Genomic DNA, 24,625 nt, shown 5'->3' on the forward strand with positions numbered 1-24,625 from the left:
AAAAGTATATTAAGTATATTATAGCCTTTATAGTTATTAATAAAGACTTTAAAAAAATCCTTTAATTTTCTTAACTAAAACTATTTAATAATAATATAAATAAACTTTAAAGATTTTTTTTTAATTTTTAAAATTATTAAATATACTATTTTATCTAGTTTATTAGTAAAAAACTTAAAGTTAAGTATAAAATAAGTTCTTTTAAAAATAAAGCTTTATAACTTATAAAACTTCTTATTTATAATTATATTAATAGTTTAAAAAAGAACTATTTAGCTAATATAAAGTATATTTATAAAAACTATAAATACTTTAAAAAGAAACTTAAATATACTTTTAGTATTATAAATAAAAAGTAAATTATAACCCTAAAAATTTAATAACTTAAATAATATAAATTAATAGTTTTAAGTATTTATTAGCTATATTTTTCTTTAATTTATATTCCTTATACTGCTTTATATTACTTTATAACCCGATCTAATCTATTATTAACTTATTAAGCTAGCTTTAGCCTATTAATATTTATAGTTTTTTAACTCTAATATTAAAACCTTTATTTCTTAATTTACCTTTTTACCTCTCTTTCCCTCTTTACTTTCCTTCCTTTATACTATAATAGCTATTAATTCCTATAATATAATATTTATATCTATAAATTAATTACTATAACTATATATTTTAACTCTATAAACTATAGCTAATATTAACTATTATTATTACTTAATATAATACTATTAATAAAGGCCTGCTATTACTTTAATAAGTATTAACTTTATTCTAGGTAATCTATTAAGTCTTCTAATACTTATATTTAATCTATTTTCTTTTAATTACTATTAGCCTTATTTAGGGCTATTAAGCTTTTAACTTTTTATATAATAGCTTAAATAGTAAGGCCCCTATAGTAAGCTAGAATTATAGAGCTTAAAATTAGTTAAAGTTTATCTGCCTTAAGTAGTAAATTACTGCCTTAACTAAGTAATATAAGTACTGCCTATAGGTCTATTACCCCTTAGCAGCTATATTAAGCTTCTTCCTTTACCCTAGTTAAAAGACTAAGACAATACCGGGCCTAGTATACTTATTATAAAGTATATTCCCTAACCTGTTAGCTACAGTTACTAATATCTATTATAGCTACTGATATAATACTGCGAAATAGCCTGTAGCTATATAATTAGGCCTACTATATAACTTGCTATAACCTTAATATAGCTATTAGGCCTATTATAAAAGTAGCTAATAAGAAAGAATATAAAAAGTTATATATAATAGTAGCTACTATTAAGAAAAACTTTTTATTAAAGTATTAATTTAACTTTATTAAAATAGCTATCTTTAATTATAATCTAATTAGGTTAATCTATTATATAGGCCCTTTTAGCTTAATTAATATAACTTAAGTTAATAATAAGCTATTAGCTTTTAAGGACTTAAAAAGAGACTTAAGGGAAGCTTATTTCCTTTAATTAGGCTAGGTAGCTTTCTTTACTGCCTTTATAGGCCTAAACTTAAATATATATAAAGAGTAAGTTCTTAATATAGCTAAAAAAGGTTATTATAGTAAAAGAGGAGCTACTTCTAAATTAATAAAGACTAGGCTAGTTATAGTCTAAGACTATAATAGTAAAAGGATAAAGGCAGGGTAATAGCAGGGTTTAAAAGTTTAAAGGAATAAGGTTAACTTTATTACTTTATATAAATTAGTTAGTAAAAGTTAAATTAACCTAAAGTTAATAATAACTCTATTAATTAAATATATATACCTAGGTATATAACTAACTGCCCTTATATCTAAACTGCAGATAAAGTAAAATTAATAATAAAATAGTAGTTAAACTAGGGATATTTAATCTATAATATAGTTACTAAAGGCTTTATTTTTAGCTTTATCTCTATTAATACTAAGTAGCTATACTTAGGAACTAAAGATTATAAGATTAACTTACTATATTATTAATAGTTTATTAATATATAATAAGTATTCTTTTATAATTTTATAATGCCTTAAAAAGGATTAAAAGACTAATATAATATTAAGCTTAAGGCTATAGATTTCTATTAAAGGGCTAGATATATAGGTATTAACTGCTTTAATTAAATAGTTATAGCTATTATTAATATTAATTGCCTTAACTAGGTAATAATAGAGAAGTCATTTAGCTTACTAAAGCTAGGGGAAATATCTTTTTATACTTATAGATTAAAGCTACTTATTTAGTTAAATTATAAGGTTAAAGGCAGCAGTGCTATATAACCTTAAGACTTGCTTTTAAAGTTATTATATTTTTTTAGTATTATATATAATGCCTTATATATAATATACTAAAAAATAAGTATTATATTATATTATTCTTAATATTAGACCTTATTAGATATATCTTATATATTGCTATAAAGACATTTTAACTTTTTAATAAATTAATAGTAAATTACTTAATTAAATACTATTACTAAGTAATAAAACTTAATTAAAGTAAAGAAATATATATAGCTTAAGTATACTTAAGATTTAAGTTTAAAGTTAAAGATATTATAGTAAATATTTAGCTTTATAAAATTAGGAAACCTAAAACACGAAACGCGTCGCTATAGAACATCACCCGTTTTAATCGACCTCCTTGGTCAATTGACATGATTTGAACCACCAGTTGCATCGATACTAAAATCGCAGAATATGCATGTCTATTGAGACTCTGTAAAAGCGAGGATGGCAGAGAAGTTACTTGTTGCTCGACTATTCGTAGAAGCGGGGGTCTAGATTGTCCAAGGTCAAGTATGGCGACGTATCCGCCTTTGGATCTGGGTCCAGATCTCTGGGTGCATATCCATACCCAACGTAGTTGAACCTGTTAGTCTGGGGGTGGTCAGCATTTCGCTCGCCCCTCTCTTTGCGTAGGATACATACTGGATGGTGGTAGCGAATTTGCATGTCCTCCCAGCGGGGATCTTCAAGCGCCGTGCGGAAGTGCAAAGCACTACCTGGCCATATAGCGTCGACGTTTCCTGTCTTGCGGTTTTTGTCTAAAGTAGCACGCACAGTCAGTAAAGGTAACTAATATGTCATGGAAGTACGTTGCAAATGTACACCAGGTGTTGCAATCATCTTCCCAAACAATGCCCTTAAACCAGCTGTGGGTATGCTTGTTAAAGTCGCCCATAACTTCAGGCCTTGGTACGAAGTATTTGATATTATCGGTTTGCATCTTCCTGATGCACTTCACGGTGTACTGAACAACAGCCTCGAGAAGACCTATGAGACGGACAATGTTAACGCCACGGCAGTGTCGGAGAGGATACTATTGCTGAACTTACCCATGATGCTGCCATTCTCCACTGGGCAATTGGGTCCAATGTACACTATGTTCAATCAGCGCTATACTCATCTCGTTATGAGCCTAGAGGAAGACATACTCAGATAATTGGGAATATTGGGTGCCATGACCTGCACAATCGTATTAGCAGACTCTTGACCGATTGTTGGATCATGAGCTAGGAGGATGACATACCCCCATGTAGCTGGCAGGTATGCTGGCCCACTCTTCACGCAAGTCCCTGCCGCCAAGCCCAAGAAGTGGAAATGGGGGGCGAAAGGAGACATCTGTTTTGTGAGGTCAGCGCAGGTTGGCAAAGCCCATATCCTAGTATCACTCACCGAAGCCTGTTGCACAGACAATGGTATCGCACTTAGTAAACTCCCCGTCGTCTCCAACAACACCATCTTCACGGACTTTAGCGACTCCACAGAAGTGAACATTGACGTTTGGCTCTTGAATCCTGCACTTTATTAGATGTCAAACCTATAATGGGACATCTAGCTACTCACGCTTTCATGTATGCATCTCCGGGCGCAACACGTCGGCATCCAACACTGAACTTGGGGAGGTGCCCTTCAAAGAGACGATAGTCCTTGATAATCTTGCGAGTCCGCTGAGCGGTTTTCTGTGTATACGTAAAATTGCGTCAGTAGGCTGTTTGAATGTATCGGGTGAGGGTAGAAGTTAGGGGGGTTTATTCAACTCACCTCTCGCAATTGGCTGTGCAGGGGATTGTGCTTGACCATGGGATGGTGTAGCTAGGTGGTTTTGTGTCAGCCCCTGTGATATGGCCTGGAACATCACAGGTACCCTTGCATACCATCATGAATGAATTCTCGTTGCTTTTCGCGTGTGCAAAGAGAGCTTCCCGGTTTCGAGCAAACTCGGCTCTTTCTTTCTCAGTATCTTGCGTTTGCTGAGTCAGCCAAGGGTTGAATACCTTTAACCTTTCAGGTAAGCACTTACAGACATAGCCTTGAGGACGTGAGTCAAAGCCGTCTTCGTTGCCGATGAACCAGTTAGGGGAACGGACGAAAACCTCGATGTTCTTGACATGCGGCTGCATTCCCGGGACTGTCTGAAGGCTGCTGGCTCCTGAACCGATGACAGTGACAGTTTGACCGGCCCACTTGTCTTGGGTATATTCGTCCCATCTTTGACAAAAGTTAGCCTATGGTTGCTGGATGGGCATAGGATAAACTTACTGCTTCCGATCAGCTGTGTGAATCACCCGACCTTTGAACGTCTTCAATCCAGGAATGTCGGGATATTCCCACCGGTCCAGAATCCCCAACGCACCAAGCAGCATATCACAATCATCCTTAATGATTGTCTTAGAACCGTCTGGCAGCGTCTGTTCAATCTTCAAGTGCCACGTTCCGTGCTCCTCATCGAATCGAGCCTCAAACCCAAGCACGGGTTAGTTTAATATAGTTGGACCTAACTGTTATATCTAGTGGCTGGATAACGCTACAGTTATATTAAGGATCTCCTTAAAAGCGAGCCTTGCGAAAGATGTCATTATTGACCTAGGAACGATAGTCGGCCCTCTTTCACTGCTGGTTCGGCTATAGTATACCGAGGTATTAAATATAAAGTTTTAATAGTAGCAAGAAAAGAGGAGAAGGACATATAGAAAAAAACGCAAATAACGCAGGTTAGGATAAATCTACTCTTGCTTATATAAAGGTATAGTTCAGTAAACAAATCTTCCTCTTGATTGCCTCATGCCAGAGAAATTAAATCATCCTGCCCAGCCTTCATGTGCACTGAACAAATAGACGACCACCACGGGATTGTCCAAACAAGCCAAGCCGCAAGCCAGATATATCCAATACATCTCACCACAATCGAACTCTTAACCAGCCCGATCCGATCATTGAAGCTTTGCACCAGGTCTTCAATCATAATACCGACTGCCTGGAAAGTAAAGAACATTATAGCAGAAGATTCTTTCAGAGGCATACCAATAGTAAGATCAGGTGCTAAATGAATCAACCCTGATAGGTAAAATACAACTAAGTTCTTGGCATAGCGGGTAATTGGTGAATCCTTGGGGAGGTGCAGTAAGTTATATACAACCCAATCGGCGTGATCTGTAAGGAAACATCTCCAGGTTTGATGCCAAGAAATGCTAACAAGAGGGTCAGGATCTTTTAGTAAGATTGATAATGGAACGGAACTTACCCCCACCACCTGCGCACACTATAAGCCTCCGTAAAGGAGCCAAACCAAGAAGGCCACATGACAGGTTCACTCAGACCCAAGCCCACTAACACGACAGCGATTACGTTGTAGCAGATCTCGCTAGTAGTTCCAATTCCAGACAGCCATGTGACAGTTAAAATGGCTCTCTGGAGAAGTTCGTATAGTGTGACATCGTTCAACCGCGAGAAGAATCTAGCTTTGTTGCCAGAAAGAGAGTCGCGAGTTGGCTCGGGCTGGAGACCAATAATGGACATGTAGGCGATGGAAGCGACGATGACGCCAACGCGGGTCGCTAAAAACCGACCCCGTGATGGAATATAACTTGGATCTTTGGAGGAGAATGGGGGTGTGTTTCGGGCTGGCCTAGATGTCTTGATGCGGCGCAGATTCCACTGCATGGCGAGAGCCCATGTGAAATGGCTAATGTAGGAGCCATCGCCAGAGGCATCACTGCCGATCAAAACAGACTTGGGTGTGGTATTTTGCTGTCCCTCCTCTTTCAAGGTCTTGTACTCGGCCTTTGACAAACAGAGTAGTGAGTTGCCATTGAATGCCTGAACCCAGGAGAATGTTACGAGAAGGCATCGAATACTCGCGTTATCCGATACAGAAGAAACGGTGCGATCACCAATAAATGTCAATAGAAATATCAAGGTAGAGGCAGCTCGACGGATCCGAGCTTGATCCTTGGTCGTGAAGCCCAGGGTAGCAGTACATAGGAAGTGAGCTGCTGTAAAAGAGCCAAGTGAGAGGCCGGGCGAGGGTTGGCTTATGAGAAAATACATGGTGATTGGTAGTCGTCGATTATGATGACGAGGGCATTGAATGCTTTATTTCCTAATGGCATGTTGTATATAAATAGCTGCAATTACGTCTCCTTAGCGGATAGTTGTTAGTAGTCTGATACGGAAGCTGTCCCTTGTCCACAGGTCAATGTTGTAAATGGAAAATGAACAAGTACTTGCTTCAAAGTCGTCGGTCTAACATGTCGGTGGCCGAGAGGGCGAAGGGTTCGGGCCGCTGCTGGGATCTAAAATTGTATCCAGAGTAGACTAACTATGAAAGCGTTGCATTAGCGGCTTACCATGTACTACTTCGTGTCGCTTCCAAAAGACATCTTTAATCGCAACATCCTGTTAGACGAAGCATCCAATTCTCCCAGACGATATCTGTATTACAGCTAGGATGACTTTGAAAGGTGAAAACGAAATGGCAAAAAGTGCGGCTACCCAAGAATGCTCTTCAACAGAGGAAAGCAACGCGGCTCTTGAGAACGACAACCCAAGCACTCCGAGGACGAACTATCCCCGTGGCCTCCGCCTCACCTCTCTTATTTTCGGGCTCTGTCTCGCTGTACTCCTGGTCGCCCTCGTGAGTATTGTCGTCGACGCAGAATTTATGCTGTGTCTAACCATAGAATATACAGGATAACACAATCATTGCGACTGCGATACCTCGAATTTCCGATGACTTCAAGTCTCTCGACGACATAGGATGGTACGGCTCGTCCTACCTCCTAACAACGTGCACTTTCCAACTCTTATTCGGGAAACTATACACTTTGTTCGACATAAAGTGGGTTTTCATTATGGCAATGGCCATTTTTGAGGTTGGTTCCGCCATTTGCGGAGCTGCGCCGACGTCTGAGGCGCTTATCGTTGGACGTGCCATCGCGGGACTTGGATCTGCTGGCATATTCCAAGGGGCCATCATCATTATCGCTTATTCTGTTCCACTAGACAAAAGGCCCATGTGTATGTGACTTTTACTTGAGTGGTGATATTATTCTAACTGGGATTTGCAGACAACGGCATGTTTGGATCTGTTTATGGCGTTGCATCTGTTATTGGGCCACTGCTGGGAGGAGCATTCGTTGACCACGTTACTTGGCGATGGTGGTAAGTTTTATTCTTAAGACAAGACTGCAGAGAGTTAACTAGCTAAAGCTTCTATATCAACCTACCGGTAGGTGCTGTCGCCATGCTTACCGCTATATTTGCCGTTTGTATCCCGAAGCAAAAGAACCCTTGTCAAGGATCCTCCTGGATATCTTATGTGGAGGAGCTGGATCCCATTGGCACCGTTTGTTTTCTTCCCGGTGTGGTATGCCTATTGCTTGCTCTGCAGTGGGGAGGAACGCAGTATTCCTGGAGTTCTGGCAAGGTCATAGGTCCACTTGTCCTTGGCATTGTCCTCCTCGTTGCCTTTTTTGTTGTACAGGTGTGGAAGGCAGACAAGGCTACAATACCGCCTCGAATATTTCGCCAAAGGACTATTGTGTCTGCGTGTATCTTCACTCTCCTGCTGAACGCTGCATATTTCGCCATCGTTTTTTATATACCTATTTGGTTCCAGGCTATCAAGGGCGTTTCTGCTGTTAAGTCAGGAATCATGTGTCTCCCTATGATTCTCTCAGTGGTCATTTTCTCGCTTGTGGCAGGGGGAGGAGTCACTGTTATCGGGCATTATGTACCCTTCGCTTACGCAAGCTGTATCTTGACCACTATTGGAGCAGGTCTCATCACAACCTTCGACACGGACACCGGCCATCCGAAATGGATTGGATATCAATTTTTGTTTGGGGCAGGAGTTGGTTGCGGTATCCAACTGGGCATCATCGCGTCCCAGGTCATTTTAGAGGAAGCTGATATTGCTATTGGAACTGCCATTATCACATTCTGCCAGATGCTGGGAGGTGCAATATCTGTATCAGCTGCTAAAAGTATCTTTGGCAATCTCCTTTGGAATAAGGTTTCACAAACGGTAGGAGGAAGTTCAAATATCATAACGCATGTTGGGGCGACCGATTTGAAGGACGCCATTGATCCTCGGTTCTATGACAGAGTTCTGGGGGCATATAACAATGCACTCACAGAAACGTGGTATGTCTCGGTAGCCCTTGCTGCACTATCGACTGTTGGAGTTATTGGTATGGAATGGAAGAGTGTTAAGAAGTCTGCCGCAGCTATGTAGTATGTCCAAGCCGTACAGCCAAGTCTTTCTACCAGTCTATGGCCGAGGTTGGATGTTCCTGGCATTCAAGTGCTTTTCAAAGGTAGTGATAGAGAATGTCACAAAGCCCGCTTTAGGATTCACGCAACTGTGAACAAGTGCACAATTAATAGTTATTTCAGTATATAGATATGTAATATAGACCAGAGTTATCATCGTAAGGCAGGTAACAATTGCCTCTATTAGCCTGGCTATGAATGTTGACCTTGTACTTATCTATGCCAGCTAAAATGCCCCTGTCATCAGATCAGGTCCCAGCTTCTATTTTGCAGTTGAGACATGTGGCTGAGAGCTTATTTCGGTAGAGAGAACCAAGTCCCAGCTTCGGTCACCGAAGTTCAAGTGTGGTACGACATTTAGGACTGATTGCAAAACGAAGTGTCTGCATTCAAACTAGCTTCTAGCTGGGCGATTCTCGGGTCAACAGATATGGTAATTGCAGTCGAATTCCGCCACAGGCTCCCCAGCTCACGACGCAGCCACAACTTTCCAACGCCGAATAACGCCAATTATCGTCTGGGGAGCCGACTGGCCCATTTAGATCCCATTTATGACTAAACTGTCCATACCATTGCCTGCCTCTATACTTGTTACGCGAGGTGGCGTAGCCCATCAAGGTGCTCTCCTATAGCCTTTACTGGACTTGGTGGGGAGAATGAGTCCGAGGGCCAGAAAAAGTGTCCGGACCGATGGTTCTGCAGAGAACATAAAAGGCAATGGTCCATTTAAATTTACTGCAGATCATTACTCTTTCGCCCTCTCTCAAGTCTGCTGATCTGGTGTCGATCAATTATTACACGTCACATCACCATGATACCCTCCATCATTCTCTTCCCAATCTTGGGTGTCCTTGCTTCTGCGCAAACAACAACTCTTAATGTTCTCTTCCCTGTTGAGGGTATTAAGTCAGTCTACGGTACCGTAGTGGCAGCAAGTCCCCAAGTCACCACATTCGCCCTTCACTGCGGCGAAAAGGTCGACAATGTCCAATGCGAAATCATCGGCACCCAGACCGTGGTGGTTGGGCCAGAAACCTTGTCCATCAACTACTCGTTTGATGGTAACGACAAGGTTTCTTATTTGTAAGCCAATCTACTAAATAACGTCTAGTCAACCAAACTGACCTTGCATGCTTAGTTCTGAGGATCTGAACTGCAAGATCAAGACGGCCGAGGCCAGCTGCCACATCTGGATCCAGACCGAGAACTCAGCTGGTGAAAAGGTTACCACGTCCTTGTCCAATTTCGAAATGAACACCAAAACCCGCCTGATGCCCGCTATTATCACTGAAGGAGCTGAAAAGCTCCAAGCCACAGAGGTCACCGCGACTCCCACGCCAGGTGCCATGACATCCACTGCTACAAGTCACTCACACGAGACGCACGAGGCTTCTGGGACCTCCTCAATGCCCAAGCCTACTACGTCCATAGCTACAGGTGATGCCGCTCCGGGCATGTCACTCCATGTTGGAGTGGTCGGGCTTGCCGCTGTTGCTCTAGCCTTCCTGATTATGTAGTTTAGTGATTGGATGATACATACTGGGGTACTGACTGATTGTTGAAGAGGTAATGCATTTTTTTATCTGTAGATATATCTGTTATATGAGTAGAATTCTCGAGTTTAGTTAGTATAGCTATATATAATTGAAACTAGTTGCTAAAACCCTGAGAACTCCTTGATGTTCCCATTCTAGTCAGTATATCCTTTTGCTCTGATGTCCATACTTCCTCTATCTCATCAGATAACACAGGCACCTGACCTTTTAGTTCCCTTGACACAGCTTCCACCTCACCCAGAACCCTGATTATGTTACCGCCAAGTACTTGTGTAATGACATCCTCTGAGAGCTCACGGTCTAGAAGCTTCCCAACAAGTTGCGGGTATCTGGACACATCATCCAGATCTTTTGGACCTTGTAGCATACCATCAAAATCGGAGCCAATGCCAACATGCTTAAAGCCTATCCTTTGACCTGCGTATATAATATGATCAATAACCTGATCGACCACAGCTCCCTGAACTCCGTTGGCGTTGACGAGGTTAGGGAGAAAACAGATCATTATAAGGCCATTGTTTGTCTTCAGAAGATCTAGGGCCTCATCTGTGACGTTGCGAGGACTGGGTAGTAGTGAGTTACTGATTTGGTGAGACTCTTTGTTCTTTAACACTTCAGTAGATGAGGACTTACCAAGAGGAATGAGAGAAAATGACTGGGGCTTGAGAGACACCCAAGACTTGTTTCTGAGTGTCTGTAGATGTGTGCGATAAGTCGACTATCCTGCGAGGGTGAATATTAGCAGGCATAACACGAAAGGCACTCTCGACAACTCACATGCCGATACGGTTCATCTCACGTATCATTTCCAGGCCGTGGCTAGATAAACCCCCATTTTTATTCTTTCCGTTCTGAGATAGCGTTAGCCAAGTCATTAAACCGACCTCAAATACTTACCGAGGAATCAGCATATAGATTATCACCATCATGACAGAGAGTGATGTATCTGACACCCAGTTTGTGAAACAGTCTCACAACAGAGGAACTGTCAGCAATCTGATGTAGGCCTTCAACACCGATCAAACTAGCAATCCTTCCTGATTTGAAAATTGTTTCGATGTCCTTTGACGAGTTTACTGCTCCGAAATACTCAGAAAAGGTCTCAACGAGTAAGTGAATAGTGTCAATCTGCTGTAAAGTCTTCATCAGACACTCAAGCTTGCCGAGTGCATGGTTGGTTTTTGGACTAAGAGGAGTCAGAACAGGCACGGTAAGATCAGAATTTGGAGCTTACGAACATTGGGACGAAGGCGCTCCAAAATTGTCCACCAACGAGGCCTTTTCTCAGTCGAGTTAAATCTGTTTGGCCGATAGGCATATTATGAATCCCAGGAGAGAAAAGTTCAAAGTTGTTTCGAAACCATCCCCGGATGATGTAAGGAAAGTCATTGTGTCCATCTTTGTTCCTCGTGAGTGACGGAGTATGATGGCAACTGTTTTACTAACCGATCAATGGGACTCTTTTCAGCAGGGCATGGGCCTGCGACAAGGATTCATCAGGTGTTGGAGCCATGTTTTATCAAGTAAAATCATTGACAAGCTTGAACAGAACTGGGTAGCGGTGAGCCATGATTAAGTAGTTCCGACTAGATTCCTTCCACCATTCCGACCCCAGATACGGCTATGTATGGTATCGTAGTAGAGCCACATAGTGATAAAAACTAATCTAACCAATTCCCCAACCCAGGGCTTTGCGTTGCCATGCGAATCAGGTCTCTGGTTCACCCTCTTCATCATGCCATTGAGTATAGGCATCCAAAAACCGATCAAGAGCGAGGCGCCGAACTCTTCGTACTTGGAAAGACTTTTGTGATACGCGGGTAAACCACGTAGATAGTCTTGGTACGAGGATGGCAGGCCGGATTCTTGGGCCCCCTGAATCAATAACCCCTGTTAGAGTCAGATCATAAGTATCCATAGCGTAGGTCCGCAATTCCTACCAGGTACCGAACGCTCGGAAGGGCTTCGGGCCGGAATGGAAATCTCGCCATCAAGGTCCGCACCGGAATCTCCTCACAAGTCGCCGCCCGCGCCGTAAACCCAGTTGAACAGGTACGAGCTATCAGCTCCATTTCGACATAGGCGACACCCGCCCCTTCGGAGACTATGAGCCGATGGTATTCTTCCCGTGAAAGTAAGTATGCCATTCCGTGTACTGACGGTGTCGCTTCTGCATCGTCGGCCGGAGTCCTCTCTCGAATGCCAGCCATGGCGGGTTCCATGTACGGGACACCGAACACGTCGAAGCAAAGTACATGCGAGGGCACAAGGACAGGCCGAGAGTCTCTTGGGCTTAGCTGCCTTCGCTCCATCGTTGTGCTGGCCATGTTGGAGCCGAAAGCAAAATACCAAACCATGTCGCTGTCCTGCATTGTGAAAAGCTGGGATTTGGAGACGCAGATGGTTAGTGCTGCTGCCGAGATGGTGCTGGCCTCGATTCCTAAATATTGTGAGTAGGTTGGACGGAGTCGATAATTCGGCCCGCGTGGCTGCTTTAGTGATCCGAATATCTTAGTTGGCACTGCGTTTAGTCTTATGTGGTGTCCTTGCCTTCACTTCCTCGTGATCATTCGAACGCAGCAGTCAAAATTTCAGCCTCATTTCACGTCTTTGCGATGGGCCTAGTACAGCATTTGACTAGCCAAGCTGCAAAGCAGCAACATATGCCCTTTCATTACGGGATTGCCTTACTACTCGTACTGACTTATGGTCTGTACCGCATGATCCAACCGAAAAAGAAGCATAATTTGCCAGTGTTTAGACTACGAGACAATAATGTGCTGGCTGTTCTTACCGAGGCGTACAAACAGGTCCGTCATTCAGTTCCCGGCCCTATTCTCAGTTTGAGAGCTGATTCGCTTTTTTAGTACCCGACTTCAGCTTTTATGCTCGAATTGCCAGGGATGGAAATGGCTGTTCTGCCACCCGCCGATGTAGACACCATTCGTGGGCTCCCCGAGTCAGTTGTGTCAATCAAGTAAGTCGACCGATGGTAGTTGGCTGTTCAATCAACTGACAGCATTTAGGAAACACCATTATGATGTTTTTCTCGGCGAATATACCTACATGGGTACCAAGTCAGACGAATTCGACTCAGCAATGCGCAACGTTCTCACTCGCAACACCCCGGCCGTTCTCGAGTCCTTCACCGATGAGGTCGAATATGCAATTTTCAACACAATCGGCCCGTGTAAAGACTGGACGCCAATTGTTGCTCGCAAGGCCATGTGCAAAGTCGCCTCTCTTATGTCTGGAAGGGCATTCGTGGGACTTCCACTAAGTCGTGAACCAGACTGGGTCGAAGCCAATGTCAATTATACAGCCGATGTCTCCAAGGCTTGGATGATTCTCAAGATGATCCCTCAGCCTATCCGGTTTTTCGTTGCCCCATTTCTCCCTCAGGTACGAAGCTTGAAGCGTCAGCGGAAGAATAATGAGGCGAAACTGGCACCACTTCTGCGAGAGAAACAGGACTCGTCTTCTGCTACTTCCGCCAGCAAGGAGAAACCTGTTGGAGGAGATTTGCTCGACTGGTTCATTTCTCAGTACAAAACGACCACAACGGTTCAGGAGCTTGGCAGAGATCAACTGCTAGCAACTTTTGCTTCAATCTACAATTTATCCAACGCCTTGACCTACATCGCCTTTGACCTAGCTGCCACTCCCGAGGAAGATGTAGAAGAGATGCGAAAGGAGTTGACCGAAGTTCTTGGAGAAGATGGCGTGATTGATAAGAACTCGTTGGCCAAACTGAAAAAGCTAGATAGCTTTGCCAAGGAGTCGCAGCGCCTTTGTCCTCCGTCACTAGGTACTTGAGCAAAGACATCGTCCCGCTTCATGTTTCGCCGTACTAATCGCAGCACAGTCAATATTCCCCGTATCGTCACGAGCCCTGAAGGACTCAAGACATCTACCGGGGACGTTCTTCCTACGGGAACACGCATGACCATCATGAGCCACTTCATCAACCACGACCCTAAAGTATATCCCGATCCAGAGAAATTTGATCCGTTTCGCTTCTCTAGACTTCGCCAAGTTCCAGGGAACGAGACTAAATACCAGCACGCATCAACAGGTCTTGACAACATCAATTTCGGGCACGGTATTTGGGCATGTCCTGGTCGGTTCTTTGCCAGCGCTCAGATTAAGGTGGTGCTTGCACATCTACTCAAAAACTATCATGTTAAGCTCAAGAAGGGCACTGATAAGCCAGGGCAAATTCATTATGGCTTGGCTATCTTGCCTGATGCACAGGCTGAGATCATGTTTAAGTCGCGGAAATAACATCAGCTAGCCAGTGCAGTACAATGTTAGTGGTGTCTTTCAACACGATCTATAAATAGAATATTTATTCTCTACGTATTTGGTCATGTGGCAAAAAGATAACTATTGGAAAGTGCACCAATTCTTTTCATTAGCTATAAGTTGTGGTTTTGTATCCCAAAGATTACAAGATATAGCCAAGCCAAGTCAAGCCACAGAACCCTGGTTTAGTAGTCGCTTACAATGGACACTTGATTGGGATCTGAGGTAGTTTCTCAGCCCGATAGACCCAGATCAATTGCTACACAAAAATGTGTTCAGACTCGGCATTACGAGTAATACTCATTCAGACTTCGAGGTTCTTCTTGCGGCAACCTTGATAGCTCTAATCGTAAAGATCCTTTCGAAGGTCTATCATTGGTGGCTTCCAACGGGGGATGCCAGAGGTTGGTCAGGCCACCAGGGTTCTCGGCTTTTCGCAAGTTGTTTTCGTAAAGCGGGCCGAAGCGTTCCATCCACTTTGCAGATGCCGAACAGCACTCCAAAACCGGAAAGAATCATTGCTTGCTAAGTTCTCTCAACTGATTTAAGCTCTCTATCACAAGTTTCAACTGTAAATAACACATCCAGCTCCTAACTTCGACGCTTGCGTTGATTCAACACGAAAGATATATCGACAGCGTGAGCAGGGAACAAACGCTTTGCATGACTGTTGAGTGGATCATTAACCCTAGCGCTTTATTTGCATCAGTCAACTGATACGAATTACTTATTTGGTATCATTTACTTTCGGTCAACCTTGCTGACGAGCCCCTGTTACACAATGACCCAGTCCACGTTCAGCTTCAATATTGCCTTCACTCAATCCGTGAACCCACCAGATCAGACCGTTGTTCTCAGTGCGACGGAACTTTGGTATGGGATTCGACGAGGCGGCCGCAACCCCCACGACTTTGCACCGTACGTAGCCTCTTGCGAGGTTTTATCTGGCACACAGAACGAATTTTGTCGCAAGCTCACCCTTGCCGATGGTGCGGTCCACACAGCAGCTGGTGAGGATCTGATCCAGGATGTAATCATCGCCCCGCCGCTTCATGTAAGTGCGACCCCACATTCTGTGATATTGATGGATGTCGGCTCACACCATCTAGGTTCAAGCAAAGACAGTCACAACAGGCGCCACAAGTACCTTCCTACTGTCTCACGGCACAGCAGCGAAAGAGGACAATGAGCGACCTGAGCTGTTCCTGACAGCTATGTATGAGCTGAAACTCGACAATGTTAAGCCTGGGACACAGGCTGCTAAGGACATAGAGTTCAATTATACAGCTCTGGCTAGAGGAGCCTGTGATAACGCCGTCAGAGATATTCGCAAGTGGAAGACTGAAGGAAAGCTAGCTGCCTGGCAGAGAGAAGCCGAACAAGATGGGACGGGGGTCTCTAAGAAGGGCGAGATACTGCCGTACAAGGATTAGTTAGCATGCATGCCTGTGTTGGTGCTAGCTACCCTGCAGGTTATTGGGTAAAAGCGAATACAAGGAATTGACACAGTCTACAGGGATTTTAATAATGAACACAATGTCAGAGAAGTGGGTATTGGTTGGAGAATCTAGCCCATTGCGTGAGCGGATACATTCTGAGAGATAATTAACAACCATGAATTTATGCTTGCTTGATACTACCATTGGTTTGAGTCGGTGGAGAGTGCGCTATTTCCGACTGATTTTCGTTTAACGACTATAGGCTAGACTGGACTGGGCTAGCTGATGCGACCCTGATGGCCATGCTAAAAGCTTATGCACAACTCTGAAACGCTTGGGATTATGTACAATAGTTAGTCTCTGCTATCGTTTGGAACATTTGCTTGGTTTAACTGGGCTCGTGGGGGCTCGTCTCCCTTTACAAAGCAAGCTTAAATCTTTGGAATCCACAAGATCTCGTTGGTAGCCCATCGTTATCGACATAGTCAAGCCACTCATAAATGAACCAGGGACACCAAGAATAAAGTCCCCCACTGACAACCAAGCCAATTGCACCCATGCTGATCGTATTTGATAGAGCACATAAGGAGTAGTGCCGATGTCACCATTCTCAGCCGCTTTGACATCACGGTGCCATGTCTGAACAACAGAGGGAAAAGCCTGCTCGATTAAGAGCTGCGTGCACTGAATGCCATAGTGCCAAGGTATGACAGAACCAACAAGCTGCAGTGGCTGGGAACCGACAAGGCTGACAAGTATGCACGCACATCAGGTCCGGTGCAGTGGAGAAAAGACAGGCTGCGCTCGATGTCGACAAGCGGGACTCAGGTGCTGCTACAAAGTCTCCATGGTTGGAAGGATGTCACGCAAGAATAAGCAAATGTCGCAAATCACAGAAGGAAACCAAGGGCCTTCACAACAAAATGTGAACCAACAACGATCACGGCATAACTCTACCAGCGTTGAGTTGCCACAATCCGCTCTGGCATCACCTTTGAGCAATCCTGCAAATTTTGAAGTTTTTGATTGCTTCAGTGCTGGTACTGGCAGTGCTACTGATGCTGGGCTTTACGGCGATTCGACTACTGATGCCAACAGGTCAAATGACTTCCAATCAGGTCTGAACTTTGACTTCAATATGGATCACATGGCACTCGACATAATAGACATGGACGGTGATTCAACCATACATGCAAGCGGGGGACTACCGCTACAGCAATTTCCTCCTAGCCCCGAATGTTCGAGTTCCTCAGTAGCTGCATGCATGGCATCTGCCACAAGAAAGATTCAGTTCGACAGTCGCCAATTTCCTCATGTTGCAGCACTGTCCAAGATCATACTCATACTCGAACACCACGTCCGATCCAAAACGCATTCCATCGACGAGATTCTGCGCGTTAATAAAGCATGCTTGACAGATCTAGCCACTATAATGGACCAGGAGGAGTACAAAGCTTGCCGTAGCTGTTGTATGACTGTGTGTTCAGTGCTGGATCTCATACTAGTGCTTTTTGAAGACATGGTTCAAGACCAGGCATGGAGTCACCGACGAAACTCAGCAACGGCGTCACCGGTTCTTCAGTTTGGTGTGTTTGAGCTAGACCCTGAAGAGCAGATCTCGATGGCAAAAAGGATACTGCATAAGGAGGTTCAGCGAGCTTTGAAGATCGTTCATGAATTCTCCAAGGATGTTCATGGAACTGGAGCTGACAGTCAGAAAAAGCTTGTGGCCCAGATGTGCGCGATGTTAATAACTAGGGGTGAACACCTTACTAAAAGTCTAGACAGCGGATCTACTTAGTGGTAAATATGTATTTATATAATCTAGTTAAGCCAAAACGAGATACAAAAAGCATACCGTACTGTGCCTATGCAATGAACCACGCCAGCCAGCTCCCGCAGATTAAGCTTCAGTCACATTCATCTTGAGTAACTACAGAGTGATTACCTTCCTTCTCCTCGTACTTCATGATATCCGCAATTCTATTCAAAGCATCAAGTAATCTATCCTTCAGGACTGCAACCGTCATTCTAACCCAGCCGTAGTAGTTAAGATTGCCAGAAAATCCCTTCCAGCCTCCAAAGCCGCGAAGCCTTGAGACCATGACCCCAGCTTGTTTCAGCCTTTCTAGTCCCTCATTTTCTTCTTCGAGAGTCTCAGCATCCTTAACCAACTTCACCGTAACGTAAGGACCAGCTTGTGGATATATGAACGGAGCTCCCCATTGGTGGAATCGTGCTATAGCAGTTTTCTAAGCTCCTTCAAGACGTGTTGCTGCCTTTTCAAGGAGATCTAGTAGCTCTTTTGATTTAAGAAGATGGGTTGCTGCGATAGAGGATAGACAGGACGTGTGAATGGTTGAAAGTATATGAACCAAAGCTAGCAAAGCTCTACAGAGAGGATCTTGGTTTATAAGGAATCCCTTTTCAATATATCAGTCAATAAAATATTTATAGTATTGTCAGCCTTACCAGACGCAAGCCACTTGAACCAAAGTCCTTACTAAAGCTCCATATAATATGAACTTTACTTGCAGGCAAGGGCACAAGCTTTTGGCACTCTAACTCAGGGCTCCCATTGGATAAGCTAAGCGCAGAGACGAAAGGCGCTCCAGCATTACCGTCATGCCGTCGCTTTCGTTGGAGGTCACTCATGGCGTACAGCTCGTCAGAGATATAATGTATTCCATTTCTTTAACAAAATTCAATCGCTTCTTTAAGATATGCTTCGTGGTAGCACTAGGCAAAAGGATTATATAGGTTAGTCACGATAAGTGCTCGCACGCGGCTTTTATCTGCAACATTCTCATATACCTCATTCAAGGATGAAAGTAAGGAGTCAAGAAGTATTTTGTTAATACACCCATCAACAGGTATCTCATACTTTGTTATGACTGGCAGTATCTTGACTTTGGCCCGGAGTCTGAAATGGAAGTCAAAACCGTCTGCATCTGGTTAGTACTTGACTCAATGATAGGACGGCTCACAAACTCCAGTACGGTACGGGCACCAACACAATATCCCCTTCATCGCAAATGCTGAATAAGAGTAAGTCAAGACATGATATAGCTCCAGGTGTAACCACTATGTGCTCTAAGAGGACAGGACTAAGCGGCTTAAAATAAGTGTTAAAGAAGTCTGCTGCTGATACAAGCAGCGATACATCACCACCAAAGCCTTAAGCGTAGGATAGATGCTAATATTGAAATTAGTTCCTTGATCAGAACGATTATAGACGGTGATACCTACATCTTCAGTCAGATGCCTCTGAATAGCCTCCTTATAAAGACGTTGAAGCTCAGGCCTGATTAGCCAGTTCTCGGCTGTAGCAAGATCTATCTTATCGGAACACCTGTTATCAAGAGTTAATGAAACTGTTGGCAAAATAGCTTTTACAGTATCTCTTATCTAAGAAGAAAGAACCTCAGTTAGTGTCATAATTAAAATCAAATATTATAAGAAAATAATATTTTTAAATCAACTATAAGATACTATAATATTACTAGAAGTATATTATAATTAAAATCTATATAAAATCTATTAATATCTCTATATTAAAGGAATTCTCACTTTAAAGCTTTAATATATCTGGCTACACTTTCCGGTCAGTATGTTTCGCTAAGTCTCCGGCCAGTATATCCCCGCTAAGTTTCAGGCCGTATACAGAGTAAAATTATCCATTTTGCATTACCTAAGCCCTCAAGGTTCGCAACATCCTTAACAGGGGTAGTGGTTTCTCTAGAGATAGGGTAATATTAACCTCAATACAGATAGCTAACACAGAGTAATTATTATTATATCTACTAAAAGGGACAGAGATTTAAGAACTAATTAGTTTAAAGATTAGATTAATGATACTAATTCTATAGGCAATAGCTATAGAACTTGTAGTAATGTATTTTCAGTAAGTTAAAGAAACTATTATTAATCAAGCAAATATCACTTAAGGCTATATTAACTGTTTACTGAAAAATCCGATCTAAGTCCATCTCGCTCTCCACTAGTATTTTCAATATAACCTCGACCCGGGAAGCAAGTTTAGCCACCTCATGTGGTGGAATGCATAAGTTATCGTACTCTATCCTAAGCATCAAGCTACCATCCGGAACCTCCATAAACTCAAACATCAGCTTAAACTTGGCACCATTTGCCCATATATGGCGAGATTCAAAGGATAGAATATCCAACTTTAGTTAGCTCACCATTCTGTCATCTAGAAACGTGACCATAATGTCAAAAATCGGATAGTTGGGATACTGGCGGTTGACATCAAGTACATCAACAATGCGATCCCAACAGGTCGCATGGGCCACTGCAGCCTGCATAGAGCATTAAGTTAATTAAAGGAAAGAAGAACCTCGAATTGTCTTAGAGTGCTTCACTCTGATAGGTAAAGGTTAGAGAAAAAGTCCAATCGTCTATAGTTCGTCATCGGTTTGTCGGTGCATTGAAGGCACGCCAATAACCATGTCCATATCACTCACATCTTAGTAAAGACAAACAGCAACAACTGCAATAGCTAACTGCTGATTACTACAGGCCCTTGCTGAAGATAGCTTCATGATAGAAGCCCAAAGCTAGTGGTCAAGCTGCATAGTGAAAGAGCGCCCCTGATACGTAGTTCTCAATAGTAAATCACGTAATAGCTTTGGCGCTTGAGGTAGATCTCTCAGATAATCCCTCCAGAAATGATCAACAGATTCGGAAGACACATCCACGAGTGACGTAGAGTCGGCGTAGATGGGCCTTTTTCATACCTGGTGCCCATGATAGAGCTGAGATGCATCGCGAAGAAGAAGACTGAGTGTAGTGTAATCTGCTACAACATGGCTAATGATAACCATAAGCTTGTTCCTTGCCACAAAGACTCGTATGGGGCTTTCCTGTGCCAAGTCGAAGGGGCGGTTTGCTTGTTTCCAAAAGTCCAAATCAGACAAAGCTTCGACGCGTGGTGGTGCCGAGTCAGAATATCTCTTTGAATCATCCCCATCGAGACTGAATCGCGACGATAGAATTTCTTATCTCTGCAAAACCTGATTCCATGCCCAGATCAACCTGTCTATACAAACTGATACTTGACTGAAAGTGGAAGCAAAACAGACATTGAAAGAAGCAGTCCCTCTAGAAGATTAGTACTTAACGAGCCACTCGTGTTCAATGGGCGAGACCCTGTCCCCAAGCCAAGCGCAAGATACAGCTAGAGGCTTTAACTAGGCTGAGTCAAGCAGAACTCGTAGGCTATCGGACATCCCACGGACCGACGGTTTAGATAAGATCAGTTGGAGAGGAATTCGCATCTTGAATGTTTCACTCAGCATTTGAGCAAGACGTATCTGTTTCAAGGAGTGTCCACCCAAAGAGATAAAGTCCGAATCAAGAGATACTTGTTTCGTGTCTTCGATCCCAAGGGCTCTGCAGAAAATACAGTAGACCAAACGCTGCATATCGCTCAAAGGCTAAGTCTGGCTCAGTGAAGCTCTTTTGCAGGCATCTGAAACAGCTCGATAGTCAACCTTTCCAGCTGGGGTCGTGGGAATCTTGCTCAGAGCAACAAGATGATGTGGGATGGCGTAACGGGGCAAAGCTAAGCATATCTTGGCTTTCAACCGCTGAATGTCGATATCTTCTGGTTGAACAACTGCCACAAGCTCATCTTGTTTTCGAGCGAGGGCAACTCCTGAAAGTTCGGGTGCTGCTCGCGAGATGCGAACCTCCAGGTCATTCAGATCTAGACGATATCCACGCAACTTGATCTGACGGTCATTTCGGCCAAGACAGCATATTTCACCAGCTTCGTTCCAGTACCCTCGATCCCCTGTCCGATACATGGTTTCCCCATTTCTCATGATGGTGTCCGGAAGAAATCGCTCTTTAGTTTGGCCATCAAGACCTACGTATCCCCGGGCGACTTGGACACCTGCAATGTAGATCTCACCGATCATACCTTGATGGGCGAGTTTCCCCTGCGAGTTCAAGATATAGATTCTTGTTGTTGGGTTAGGTGTTCCGATGGTCACTGGATCACCGGGAGTCAGCCGTTTGATGGTTACTCCGCCAGTGCCCTCGGTAGGGCCATACATGTTGTATAGGGTTTTAACAGATAACCAACGGTCCGACACTGCCTGAGGAACCGGTTCGCCGACAAGGTACACCTTCATATTGCGTTAGTCCTGGAGCATAAATAATGAACGGAGTGACACTTACCCATTTTAGCATTGGATAGTCGTCGGGGTTTAGGACCCTAGCAATAGAAGGCGTTAGAATCGCCGCGTAGGCCATGCCCAAAGCACCCAAGGGATCGGCATTAGACGGCAAAACCAGTGTTGCACCATGCGTCAATGCGGAGAAAATCTCATAAATGCTTCCATCAAATGCGACCGACATGACCTAAGCAATACGAACTCCAGGTTAAGCAAAGAGTCTCACCTCAAGATCGCTCTGGAAAGCAACCAGCCCTTCATAGGTGCACATAACGCCCTTAGGGGTCCCTGTAGAACCAGAGGTAAAGCAGAGATAGGCATTGGCCCATGGCTTAGGTGCCATGTCTATCTTCTGGGGCTTAAGAAGAGGATCTGCTAGAATTGATTCTATCGAGTCGCTTAAATCGCAAGTCGACGGTGTTTGGCAAAGCTGGCATGTCTTTGGAGTGAGAAACAACTTTGCTTTGGCATTTCGAAACATGGTTGCTCTCAATTCCGATGGAAGAATCGGGTCCAGTGATGTGTATACACCGCCTGCCTTGAGGATACCAAAGATTGCCACAATCCAGTTGAGCGACTTGTCCGAGTGAACGCAAACAATGTCACCTTGGGAGATCATCGAGGTAATTCTGGTAGCAACACAAGTCGTCATGATGTCAAGGTCGCGATATGTTACTTGAACAGCCCCGTCATCGACTGCTATGCCATCTGCATGTATCTCTACATATCTGCTGAACAAGCTGACAAGGTCGTCGCTGACCGAGGATCTTGTGGTTCGACCTGAGATGCAGTTGCCAAATTTAGCCAAGAGGGCTCGGCTTGGTGCTGACACGAGAGCCTCTATAGCCGCCATTATGGGCGTGTGCACTCGAGTGATTTGTTCAAGGGCAAGTTGATAACAAGACATGATTCTCTCCGCGTCCACCGTGGAGAGTCTGTCTTCGTAGTACTGAAACTGAAGGCTCTCAGTGTTGACAGTTATACCCAGCGGGACATCGCTCTGTTGAGACTTGGACGTCGCAACTGGTCGAATGTCAAATTCCGAACAATCATCCTGCCATGCCTCGACAGACAGCGTCGACTCATAGTCCCGACTAAATCCATGATCTGTACATGTCCACGAAAACTGCTCAAGGTCAAGAAGGCTCCTAAACAGCGAAGCAAGGAATTGTTGAACCGTAGCATCTGGATCAGCAAAGATGTACAATGGCAGTGAATTGATCGTGGGACCAATGACCTTGTCCGAGTTTGCAATAGGTATATTTCTTCCACTGAGCAGAGCACCAAAAACAACAGTCCTGGAGTCGGAGAAGCTAGATAGGATAAGCGCCCATGCAGCATAGAACATGGTAGCCAAAGTGACGTTGCTATGCTTTGCTGCCACCAACAGACGACTTCGCATGTCATATATAGAAAGCGTCATAGTTTTGGCCTCGGTGGACCTCTTGCTCATGTTGGGCTTTGGTAGCTGCAACGTACCGCTAGCCTCAGGATGAAGCTTCCTTTGGCGGGACCAAAACTCTTTTGCAAGGCTGGCGTTATCCTTTTGGTAAGCTTTGAGATCTTGCGCCCATTTCCAAAAGGATGGCATATTGCTTGGGGCGCAGCCGTTGGCGACTCTTAGGACGTTGCGTAGGAGAAGCTGCGCTGAGATTCCATCGATCAGGGCATGGTGCACTGTCCAAATGACCTGAGAGTTTCCATTGTTCGTATCTTGGGACAAAACGGTGAACCTGGAACCGATGGCCGCCGTCTTTGATTCGTCTTCTGATGGATCTTCAACCCATATAAAACGCGAATGCTGAGTACCAGTCAACGGCGCTGCCCAAGCCAGATCAAAGATATCGGCTTGCTCGACAATAAACCTCCATGCTGCCTGAAGCTTATTGATGTCTTCATTTCGATGCACCATAGTAAACCGAATCATGTTCATCTGCCCATCTTTGAGAGTCCCGTGGACCAGAGCAAGCTGCATCTCTGTGGCCTGCTGGGCCCCATATTCCACAAAAGTCGTGTCGAAACGATCGGTTGGTAAGCTCTCTTTAGGAAGACACACTTCATTTGCCAACATGGACGTGGAAGAACATATGCTTGAGCATGACGTCCCAAAGCTAGATAAGTCCGGGCTAGACATAAAATCTTGTTCCGCGGGAGAGACTGTCTGCCAGTCGATATCAGACAGAACAGTTGAAAGGTCTGCGGAGGTCGAATCGACCTGTGCGTCATAAGGTTCCAGCGATGGGTTTTCGAAGAGGGTGAAAAGATGCTTAAGTGAAGTGCTCGTGAGGATCATCTCTCGCGTGACCGCTATTCCTCTTTTACGGAAATGGTTTGCAAGAGATGTTGCTTTCAGCGAGTCTCCTCCATTCTGAATAAAACTGGAATCAAGGTCTAGGCTGTCGATGGCAACGTTGAGGATTATCGCCACGGTGTTGAAAACTTGGCTATTCTTCGCGTTGTCCATGGTGGAGGATGTGTTGCTGCTAATTCTTGTGTTTTTTTCTTGATTTTCTGTATATTGTTTTCGTCTAGACATCTTTTATTTTGTATCTTTTTTTTTTTTTTATCATGTTTTTTTCTTGTTTT

General features: G+C 43.8%; 10 protein-coding genes across 12 annotated transcripts; 5 read left to right on the forward strand and 5 right to left on the reverse strand.

Moving 5' to 3' along the window:
• Nucleotides 1–2,707: 2,707 nt before the first annotated feature.
• FVEG_13320 (hypothetical protein) lies at nt 2,708–6,313 on the reverse strand (the record flags this gene model as incomplete). Of its 2 annotated transcripts, XM_018902690.1 has the most annotated exons (13): nt 2,741–2,860; nt 2,912–3,027; nt 3,092–3,256; nt 3,319–3,363; nt 3,418–3,448; nt 3,513–3,604; nt 3,659–3,780; nt 3,830–3,945; nt 4,120–4,226; nt 4,287–4,474; nt 4,526–4,722; nt 5,166–5,454; nt 5,508–6,313. In XM_018902690.1, 13 exons carry the CDS (start codon nt 6,311–6,313, stop codon nt 2,741–2,743), a joined length of 2,394 nt encoding a protein of 797 aa, XP_018761488.1. The 2 variants fall into 2 exon arrangements, with proteins under 2 accessions (XP_018761489.1, XP_018761488.1); XM_018902691.1 differs by having other exon boundaries at nt 2,708–2,860; nt 2,912–3,256.
• Nucleotides 6,314–6,433: 120 nt separating this feature from the next.
• FVEG_13319 (hypothetical protein) lies at nt 6,434–8,708 on the forward strand. The gene is made up of 4 exons (XM_018902689.1): nt 6,434–6,899; nt 6,955–7,282; nt 7,333–7,426; nt 7,475–8,708. The coding sequence occupies exons 1-4, from the start codon at nt 6,714–6,716 to the stop codon at nt 8,499–8,501; spliced, it is 1,635 nt and encodes a 544-aa protein (XP_018761487.1). The 5' UTR covers nt 6,434–6,713; the 3' UTR covers nt 8,502–8,708.
• A 490-nt stretch (nt 8,709–9,198) lies between these two features.
• FVEG_13318 (hypothetical protein) lies at nt 9,199–10,237 on the forward strand. Its single transcript, XM_018902688.1, has 2 exons — nt 9,199–9,622; nt 9,678–10,237. The coding sequence occupies exons 1-2, from the start codon at nt 9,351–9,353 to the stop codon at nt 10,054–10,056; spliced, it is 651 nt and encodes a 216-aa protein (XP_018761486.1). The 5' UTR covers nt 9,199–9,350; the 3' UTR covers nt 10,057–10,237.
• Nucleotides 10,190–11,608, reverse strand: FVEG_17493 (membrane dipeptidase; the record flags this gene model as incomplete). Its single annotated transcript, XM_018906746.1, has 6 exons — nt 10,190–10,676; nt 10,729–10,818; nt 10,873–10,946; nt 10,993–11,281; nt 11,334–11,493; nt 11,542–11,608. The coding sequence occupies 6 exons, from the start codon at nt 11,606–11,608 to the stop codon at nt 10,190–10,192; spliced, it is 1,167 nt and encodes a 388-aa protein (XP_018761485.1).
• A 59-nt stretch (nt 11,609–11,667) lies between these two features.
• On the reverse strand, nt 11,668–12,467 carry FVEG_17492 (hypothetical protein; the record flags this gene model as incomplete). The annotated part of the gene is made up of 2 exons (XM_018906745.1): nt 11,668–11,985; nt 12,036–12,467. The coding sequence occupies 2 exons, from the start codon at nt 12,465–12,467 to the stop codon at nt 11,668–11,670; spliced, it is 750 nt and encodes a 249-aa protein (XP_018761484.1).
• A 243-nt stretch (nt 12,468–12,710) lies between these two features.
• FVEG_13316 (hypothetical protein) lies at nt 12,711–14,379 on the forward strand (the record flags this gene model as incomplete). Its single annotated transcript, XM_018902687.1, has 4 exons — nt 12,711–12,905; nt 12,963–13,072; nt 13,122–13,903; nt 13,961–14,379. 4 exons carry the CDS (start codon nt 12,711–12,713, stop codon nt 14,377–14,379), a joined length of 1,506 nt encoding a protein of 501 aa, XP_018761483.1.
• Nucleotides 14,380–15,181: 802 nt separating this feature from the next.
• FVEG_13315 (hypothetical protein) lies at nt 15,182–15,833 on the forward strand (the record flags this gene model as incomplete). The annotated part of the gene is made up of 2 exons (XM_018902686.1): nt 15,182–15,454; nt 15,510–15,833. 2 exons carry the CDS (start codon nt 15,182–15,184, stop codon nt 15,831–15,833), a joined length of 597 nt encoding a protein of 198 aa, XP_018761482.1.
• Nucleotides 15,834–16,474: 641 nt separating this feature from the next.
• On the forward strand, nt 16,475–17,640 carry FVEG_13314 (hypothetical protein; the record flags this gene model as incomplete). Its single annotated transcript, XM_018902685.1, has 2 exons — nt 16,475–16,543; nt 16,612–17,640. 2 exons carry the CDS (start codon nt 16,475–16,477, stop codon nt 17,638–17,640), a joined length of 1,098 nt encoding a protein of 365 aa, XP_018761481.1.
• Nucleotides 17,641–17,749: 109 nt separating this feature from the next.
• FVEG_17491 (hypothetical protein) lies at nt 17,750–18,494 on the reverse strand (the record flags this gene model as incomplete). Its single annotated transcript, XM_018906744.1, has 2 exons — nt 17,750–18,091; nt 18,312–18,494. The coding sequence occupies 2 exons, from the start codon at nt 18,492–18,494 to the stop codon at nt 17,750–17,752; spliced, it is 525 nt and encodes a 174-aa protein (XP_018761480.1).
• Nucleotides 18,495–20,195: 1,701 nt separating this feature from the next.
• FVEG_13313 (hypothetical protein) lies at nt 20,196–24,576 on the reverse strand (the record flags this gene model as incomplete). Of its 2 annotated transcripts, XM_018902683.1 has the most annotated exons (3): nt 20,229–21,991; nt 22,044–22,080; nt 22,266–24,576. In XM_018902683.1, coding segments are annotated over 3 exons (2,407 nt in total), but the record flags the coding sequence as incomplete, so codon positions are not given. The 2 variants fall into 2 exon arrangements, with proteins under 2 accessions (XP_018761479.1, XP_018761478.1); XM_018902684.1 differs by having other exon boundaries at nt 20,196–21,991; nt 22,044–24,576.
• Nucleotides 24,577–24,625: the final 49 nt, after the last annotated feature.

This window comes from Fusarium verticillioides, chromosome 6 (genome assembly GCF_000149555.1).
Source record: "Fusarium verticillioides 7600 chromosome 6, whole genome shotgun sequence".
NCBI lineage: Eukaryota > Fungi > Ascomycota > Sordariomycetes > Hypocreales > Nectriaceae > Fusarium > Fusarium verticillioides.

Excerpts from the sequence above, each read along its gene's own strand:
- FVEG_13319 (XM_018902689.1), top strand. The coding sequence starts at position 6,714 with ATGACTTTGAAAGGTGAAAACGAAATGGCAAAAAGTGCGGCTACCCAA. Across the intron at positions 6,900-6,954 it reads CTGTACTCCTGGTCGCCCTC|GATAACACAATCATTGCGAC; the intron begins GTGAGTATTGTC and ends TAGAATATACAG. Across the intron at positions 7,283-7,332 it reads ACTAGACAAAAGGCCCATGT|ACAACGGCATGTTTGGATCT; the intron begins GTATGTGACTTT and ends TGGGATTTGCAG.
- FVEG_13318 (XM_018902688.1), top strand. The coding sequence starts at position 9,351 with ATGATACCCTCCATCATTCTCTTCCCAATCTTGGGTGTCCTTGCTTCT. Across the intron at positions 9,623-9,677 it reads AACGACAAGGTTTCTTATTT|TTCTGAGGATCTGAACTGCA; the intron begins GTAAGCCAATCT and ends TTGCATGCTTAG.